The sequence below is a fragment of the Triplophysa rosa genome, linkage group LG9 (assembly GCF_024868665.1).
Source record: "Triplophysa rosa linkage group LG9, Trosa_1v2, whole genome shotgun sequence".
NCBI lineage: Eukaryota > Metazoa > Chordata > Actinopteri > Cypriniformes > Nemacheilidae > Triplophysa > Triplophysa rosa.
Genome location: NC_079898.1, coordinates 5,973,647 through 5,981,333, shown reverse-complemented (window position 1 = coordinate 5,981,333; position 7,687 = coordinate 5,973,647). Strand labels below are relative to the sequence as shown.

Here is a 7,687-nt window from a genome sequence, read left to right as displayed (position 1 = left end):
TTTTTTAATTTAATCCCTTAATTTGATTATTTAAGAATGTCTACTTTTAAATGTTTACGTTGGTGTATTTAAATGAGAAGAGAATAAAATAATATAGGACAGCAAGTTTCATATATTTATTATGTTTTAGTGTACGTTCATCTTAGAAGGCATACCCAAATATCCTAACTTTAGAATGGAATAAACAGTTATTAAAAATAACGAAACTGAAAGCAAAATAAATGTAATACATACAAAGGAATTGTGCAGTGCATGATATCAAGTAAAAACATGATAAAAGCTGCGTGCTGATTTTTGTCTGACTTTTGTCAGACAAGCCGTTTTAACCGTGTCGCATTATGTATTTAATCATGAGCCCACCAGTGCAAATAGAAATGTTTAGTGTCAGCTCCACACACACGTTATGTGCTCTCATGAATGCTCATTGGAGACACAGAAGAGAGAAATCTGTTACATGAAGTCGTTTTTTTTTGTGCACACAAAAAAGCATTCTCGGTTCATAAAACAAATGTTGACATACAATTACAAGTTACACCACCACTTTAACGAAGCATATATTGACATCTAAATATACTAAAGAAAGCCTATCGAAAAAGCCATAGTTAAAAAAAAACGTTTGGCTTCATAATCCAAAATAGAAAATATTATGAAAGCAAATGTTCTTTTCTCTTTAGAATGTAATAATATATCATTCATAATAAGTAAATGCATTAAAACAGTCATTTTGCGATTAATTAATCGCGATTAATCGCATCCAGAATAAAAGTTTGTGTTTACATAAAATAAATCTGTATACACATACTTTTCTATATATTTAGGAAATATTGAAATGTATTAATTTATATTTACCAATAATTGAAATTCTAAATAAATGTTTATTAATTGTTATATGTTATATCTTTCTTAAAAAATGCATTTATGTGTATGTGTTCATAATTACAAAATGAATTAGCACAGTAGGCCTTACACGGACATAAATTACGTAAACACAAACTTTTATTCTGTATGCGATTAATCACGATTAATCGTTTGACAGGCCAAATTATAACGAAATAATGCTTAGGGTTCTTCCGGTGAAACGCGGAAGTCATGCATAGATATAGCCCATTAGATCTATCAATAATCCTCCAAATCTCTCCTTGACTCTTGTTCCTAAAATAACACTTGCTTTTATGTGTCATCTTCACTGTCCCCACTGACACATGGAGTAATATGGATTGAGTAAACAGGTGTAAAATATTAAGGTAACACAGGTGTACAGCAAATACTACTCCGTAAATAAACATTGTGAAGAAACTCTTAGACTGCATCCTCTAAGGATTACAGTGTAGATATTAAAATAGTTCAAACAGTACTACTTAACCTGATTACAGAAACCACAGAAATAAATGCGTCAGTCTCTGTTTGTTGAAGTTCTTCATGATTCACAGAACCAGATATTTACACAAGTTCGCAGAAAATATTATATTTCACTAACACGGTATACGTCAGTCAGTGCATGTGCACATGACAAGCAACAGCACCTCCTGCTGGACGCAAATATTTACTTCAAGCAGTGTGAGGGTTAATAACCGTTTACACTGAGGAAGGTTTGGTGTGGGCAGGGCACATTCTTATTTTTACAAAGAAATATTTACAAATAAATGCATTTGAAATTCAGAAATGCAGAGACTTTCACAAATACATAAGTAAAGAAAGCCTACATAAAATAACGAAAACTACACAAACATGTTAGGAGTTTCATATAGAGTAAACCAACAAATCAAAAGTAACATTAGTACATTTTAAAAGTATGAACAAATGTTCTTTTCATGTCACAAACTCTGAAGTTTTCTATGAAAGCGATCCTCTGCCACTTACACATACACCTCTACAACAACACACACACACACACGCACGCACGCACGCACACATTCTATAGTTACACACACACATAATCCCACATGAAAAACCCAGTAGGATGCTTTAGTATTTATTATAGTAAACTGTTCTATATTATAGCCATTAGTACACTTTGTTAACATACATTACAGTTTTCTGCACAGTTTTTGTCATGATTCTTGGGTGAGGTGAGACACAGAGACAAGGAGAGTGGACCCAAATGCAGACAGCGGTTAAGGGGTTAACATGACATTTAATAACAAAGACAAAATACAAAACAAAAACCCACGTGGGGGTAAACAACAAAACAGAGGAACAAGAACAAGACTAACTGAACTGACAAGACTAAACTAATAACACATCACATAGGGACACAATAAACTAGACTAACTAACATGACCAGAACTCACCCACACGACACAGTGCAAAATAACCGTACAATGATCCGACACCAGACAGAGAACACAGGGGCATTAAATAGAGGGACAAATCAAAGGGGAACAGGTGTGGGGCATGAACTAATAAACAACCAATAACGAGAGATACAAAAGGGCGGGAACACAGACAAGGACCGGAGAGAGTATCGAAGGCCGACAGGGTCAAAATGACGCTCTCCACACATATCAAGGGATCCTGCCGTGATTCTGCTACAAGATCAAGAAAGACATGACACGACGAGGCAGAATCACGACAGTTTTAGTATTAGCTATGATAAACTGCAGTAGGCCTATAGGATACTTTAATGTATCATCCCAGTGACAGCTTCTACACAGTATTTTCTGACAGTGTAGTATCATTAGTATTTACTGAAGTATAACAAAGTATTTTTTCATGTGGACTCATAAATCAAATGTTTTAAAAAGCAGAAATGTATTGGTAGTGTACAAGTTGTGTATGTGTTCACATCTGATTATCTTTAGATAGAAACTTAACTATACTGGTTTTATTATTGTAATTATTTAGAAGTAACATTTTGTTGTGCCAGATATGGTTACCATTTGTATTACCATAGTTTTACAACAAAAATCATGGTTAGTATAATGAGACCATGGTCAATTTTTGGTTACGATACAAACTACGGTTAATATAGGCTACCATTGGCTAGAGGAAAAATACAGAAGCATCTAGACTTTTTGAAGTCGTGAAGTACTGTAATTTGGGTGTATTCAAATTTGTGTATAGCACAATGTGTTTGTGCTAATGCAAAGGTTGCCTCTGAACAACGCCCCATATATTTTCCATATGGAAAGAAAAATGGAAATGCAAGGGCTATAGGGGCAGAAATGCATATGCTTCATTTTTTTTTTACATTGTTACATAAGGTTAGTATGGACCAGGAGTGGGTCTGCATCAGTTCAGTAGTTGTGAGCATCGAGCGAGACAGATCAGCAGGAGTCAACATAGCACAGGTGAGTTAATGCATCTGTTACTATAGTAGGGACAGTTCATAAAGCGAAATCAGGATGTAAATCAAAAGATCATTGCCTCTTAGTAAATCTTCATTATTATTACATAGTAGGGGTGTCACAATCTGCATTGATAATAAGGGTGATGTTCAAATTCAAACTGTAAAATATTATTTGCTGCCTTAACACTTGAAGGCTACCTTGGCAATTCACTTTTTATGTGTCATTTAAGCTATATTTGTTTATTAAAATAAGTTATTTCAGCGTTTTTACAGTCCATGATTATCAATATTAAATTATTCTACATATACGATATCAAAAATAATTCAGCACTTATTCAGTGGCCAAATTTTTTAAAAACATACACACAGAAATATTAAAGATGAATGTGACTAGCATTATTAGTTTATTAAAAAACTTGTCAATAGACATCTTGATAATACTGTTAATCAGAAATTCTTGTGAAAATCTGATATGATGACAGCCCTAATTACTGGTCAAACGGTCTGTATGATAAATAGACGGGAAATGTTTTTTCCTATTCAAATCATAAAACAGCATACAGTCCAATTAAAAAACCTTTAACCCCCTTTAACAACGGTTTTTAGAAAAACATGCATAAAAGTGATCTTAAATGTATAAATCGCTGTGTTCATAGAGGTTTTGTTTGTTTTGATGAACTTTTTAAGATCTGTAATTAATCATCTCTAATTAACAATGATTTGTGCTTTTAAATTTGAGTAAAAATCATTAAAAAATGCTTCAGTAAAAACCTGTTAGTTGGTTAACTGTAAATAAGCTTGACATATACAGTTCAGAGAAATGTTGTAGCTAATCGATTTAAAACAAGACATTACATTAGGTCTGTTTAGGTTTGGCTTTAGTTGAAAGTATTTTTTTGTTTTGTAAGGTAATAATTACATTTAAATGAAACAGATACATATATATATTTAAAATGACAATATGCATACCATTTTGCATGTTTTTGAGCCACATTGCATTGCTTTACACACTTGTTACAAAAATATCAAAAAGACGTTCTTTTTTTAGGAGCACACCCTCGAGGTATTTACATAACAAGCAAATTGAAGAACCCAGCAAACAGAGCAGGCCAGAAGATGAGGTTTAACACCGCTGTGTGTTTGTGTGTTGCAGGAGCCATTCTCATTAATATAACCGGTGAGATCTTAAAATGTTTTGTTCCAGACACATCAGCTGAATTCCTCTGTTGTAACACACTTGACTGAATACTTGACTGTTTTTATTCATGGTTTTCTTATCAGCTTATGTGTAAATGTTTTTTGATCTGCAGTACAATGAATTACGAACATTCAAGATGTATTGTATACTGTAGCCTTTCATCAAGAAAACTGATGCAGACCAGTTATTTTTAAGTTCACCCTAAAATATACATTCTGCCATCATTTATTCATCCTCATAACATTTAAAACCTGTATATGACTCTTTTTTCGGTTAAACAAATGAATATTTTTCTAAAAATGTTCTCAATGGTTTTATAGCCATACAATTGAGGTCAACAGGTGTCAGTGATGTTTGGTTACCAATGTAATGGACATTTGACAATAATATAGAACATGTTGGCTCTTTTACAGTTGAGATCTTTAGCATTGTCTAAACATAATCAGAATCTTTAACTTCACTATGGTGGAACATAATATGATGTACAATATATAGGCCAACATATATATAAATAGGGCCTATAAAGAGTTTATTTTCAAAAAGAGATAACGTTTTTAAAAATGTTCAAAAATCATGTTTTTATTGTATTAGTTAGCTGTATTTTTAAAGAGTTATTTTGGCTTAAATCAAAACAAATCAACTGCAGTTTGATTGATATTAATTGGAATGCGCAATAAAAAAACATGATTTTTGAAAAAAATGATCTCGTTTTGGAACCAAACTGTATATATATATATTAAATATATATATAAATTCATTATACTTTAACTGTAATCTGCTATATTGATAATGTCCTTTTGGTGTTTTCACAGGCTCTCTCTGTCAGTCAGATGGTAAGTCATAACTCTTGTAAACACCATAAAACTTACAGTATATTCTACACAGAATGTTTTGCTGGGTTTGTGAGGCATTTCAATTTTCACTTTCTCTCATCACTTCAGTGTGCGGCAAAGCCTCCCTCAACACAAAACTTTCTGGACGGGGACATGCGACTGCAGGGTCTTGGCCTTGGCAAGTTAGCCTTCGAAAATCCTCCAACACCAACCATTACTGCGGTGGAAGTCTCATCAGTAAAAGATGGGTTTTGACTTCAGCTCACTGCCTCCAAGGGTACGATGTTTAAAGCTTAAAAAAGCCAAAGACGTGAAAGTATACGCTCGCAGAGGAGTTAAAACATTTCTCCCTTTACAGCGCTCTTATAGATTACATGGTGGCATACTTGGGACGTCAAAACCAAACAGGACAAAACCCAAATGAGATAAACAGAAAAGTGAGTCAAGTGTACATACATCCTAGTTATAACAGTTTTACAAAAGACAACAACATCGCTCTAGTGCAGCTCTCCTCTACTGTGAATTTCACGGATTACATCAGACCCGTCTGTCTGGCTGGTGCCAACAGCTCAATCGCAGCAGGTACTAAGAGTTGGGTCACAGGATGGGGAACACTCGTCGATAAATGTGAGAGAAATCTTAATATACACTTATAAAAAGTTTCTAAATCTCAGCTCAACTAATGTTTTCCACTGATCTACATGTTACAGCCGACGAACTTGTACAGTTGCAGCAGGTGCCAGCACCCATTGTCAACGACAGTGTTTGCCATGCATCCTGTTATAAAGTGATCACAGACAACATGATATGTGCTGGAGAGTTACTGCGGACAGAAGCAGACGCTTGTCAGGTACAATGTCAGACATTTTTTATCTAAAATACTAATAGAGAAACACCTTTAATAACTTTAAAATACTTTTCTACAGTTTTTGTTGTGAAAGTGTGAGTGTTATATGTTTGTGTATGCAGGGTGACTCCGGAGGACCACTGGTTAGTAAGAAGGGCTCCCAGTGGATCCAGTCTGGAATTGTGAGTTTTGGTGAAGGCTGTGGGGAACCGTTGTGTCCTGGCGTGTACACAAGAGTGTCTAAATATCACTCCTGGATCAGATCTTACACAACTGGTCACGAGCCTGGATTTATCGATTTCATCTCTGTTTCTGGCTTCAACAGAAACACATTCAATCACTTCTTGCTTTCTCTGTCCCTCTCAATTTCCATCATTCCTCTTATTTGCCCCTTTATTTATTATTAAAGACATTATTATTCCATCATCATTCCCACACATGTAATATTTGTTTAGTTGAATGAATTATAGGATCGTTTAGTTTTTTAATTAACTCAAAATGACTTTAATATTTAATATTAATATTTTCATTTTCTTTTAATATTAAAACATTTTCTATTTTTGTAATTAAATTAGAAGAGGATAGAATAATAAAAGTCAGTAGGTTTATCGATTCAGAACGCTTTAGTGTATAAACAAGCATTCTCATTTAGATCAGAACTAATATTTTTCTGACTGACATTTTATTTCCCATCTCAGCTTTAGGTTGTGTGAAAATGTTTGTGCTGTAGTATAGTTACAAGCATGCAGTCTAAACAAAATAAATATCACACACACACACACACACACACACACACGCACGCACGCACGCACGCACGCACGCACGCACGCACGCACGCACGCAGGAGAAATAAATGTGTTTTTTTCATTATTATACATTATTACATTTTTCATACATTTTATTTATTTTGTTGTATTACCCATATATTCATTTACAAACCTTTACTCATTTGTACACATTTATTAATTATACTGTACAACATATTCATGCATTTTATCGTTTATTATCATTATTGCTTTCCATGTTGTTAAATCTTATGTTGGGTGTTTTATTGTCTTTACAAGTATATATAGGTCTCCAATGATCTACTAACATCATGAGACAATGTCTAATAGCATCCTCCAAATCGGTTTTCTATAACAATTACTCAATAAACTCTGCTCACTTTAATCTATCATCACTTTGTCATTGTTGTCAATGCTTAACTCTACTTTTAGATATAATCTCAAATGACACTTTTCTCAAAAGAATCCTGTCATCTTGAAGTGCATAAAACTACGTCAATTGGATGAGGGAAGTTTATTTGGACAGAGGTAGCAAGTCTGCTTCACACTGAATGTACACTTAAGGCTGATCTAAGACCACAATTCAACGCAGGGTAGTGATCAAACCCAATCATTTTTTTTGGTGTATTGATTATCATTTGTGTAACCACAGTTTTAATACAAATATCAAGGTTAAACTACGGTTATAGCAAACCCATAGTTAATTTGTGGTTACCGTGGTATTACTACAATAAA

General features: G+C 33.8%; 1 protein-coding gene across 1 annotated transcript; it reads left to right on the top strand.

Moving 5' to 3' along the window:
• Nucleotides 1-3,223: 3,223 nt before the first annotated feature.
• Nucleotides 3,224-6,595, top strand: LOC130559185 (tryptase beta-2-like). Its single transcript, XM_057342112.1, has 7 exons — nucleotides 3,224-3,290; nucleotides 4,443-4,466; nucleotides 5,300-5,320; nucleotides 5,429-5,597; nucleotides 5,679-5,947; nucleotides 6,031-6,170; nucleotides 6,290-6,595. Exons 5-7 carry the CDS (start codon nucleotides 5,695-5,697, stop codon nucleotides 6,572-6,574), a joined length of 678 nt encoding a protein of 225 aa, XP_057198095.1. The 5' UTR covers nucleotides 3,224-3,290; nucleotides 4,443-4,466; nucleotides 5,300-5,320; nucleotides 5,429-5,597; nucleotides 5,679-5,694; the 3' UTR covers nucleotides 6,575-6,595.
• Nucleotides 6,596-7,687: the final 1,092 nt, after the last annotated feature.

What these genes read in the sequence shown, in the direction of transcription:
- LOC130559185 (XM_057342112.1), top strand. Translation starts at nt 5,695, where the DNA reads ATGGTGGCATACTTGGGACGTCAAAACCAAACAGGACAAAACCCAAAT. An exon ending in GGGAACACTCGTCGATAAAT is followed by an intron (nt 5,948 to 6,030) that starts GTGAGAGAAATC and finishes TACATGTTACAG; the next exon opens with CCGACGAACTTGTACAGTTG. An exon ending in CAGAAGCAGACGCTTGTCAG is followed by an intron (nt 6,171 to 6,289) that starts GTACAATGTCAG and finishes TTGTGTATGCAG; the next exon opens with GGTGACTCCGGAGGACCACT.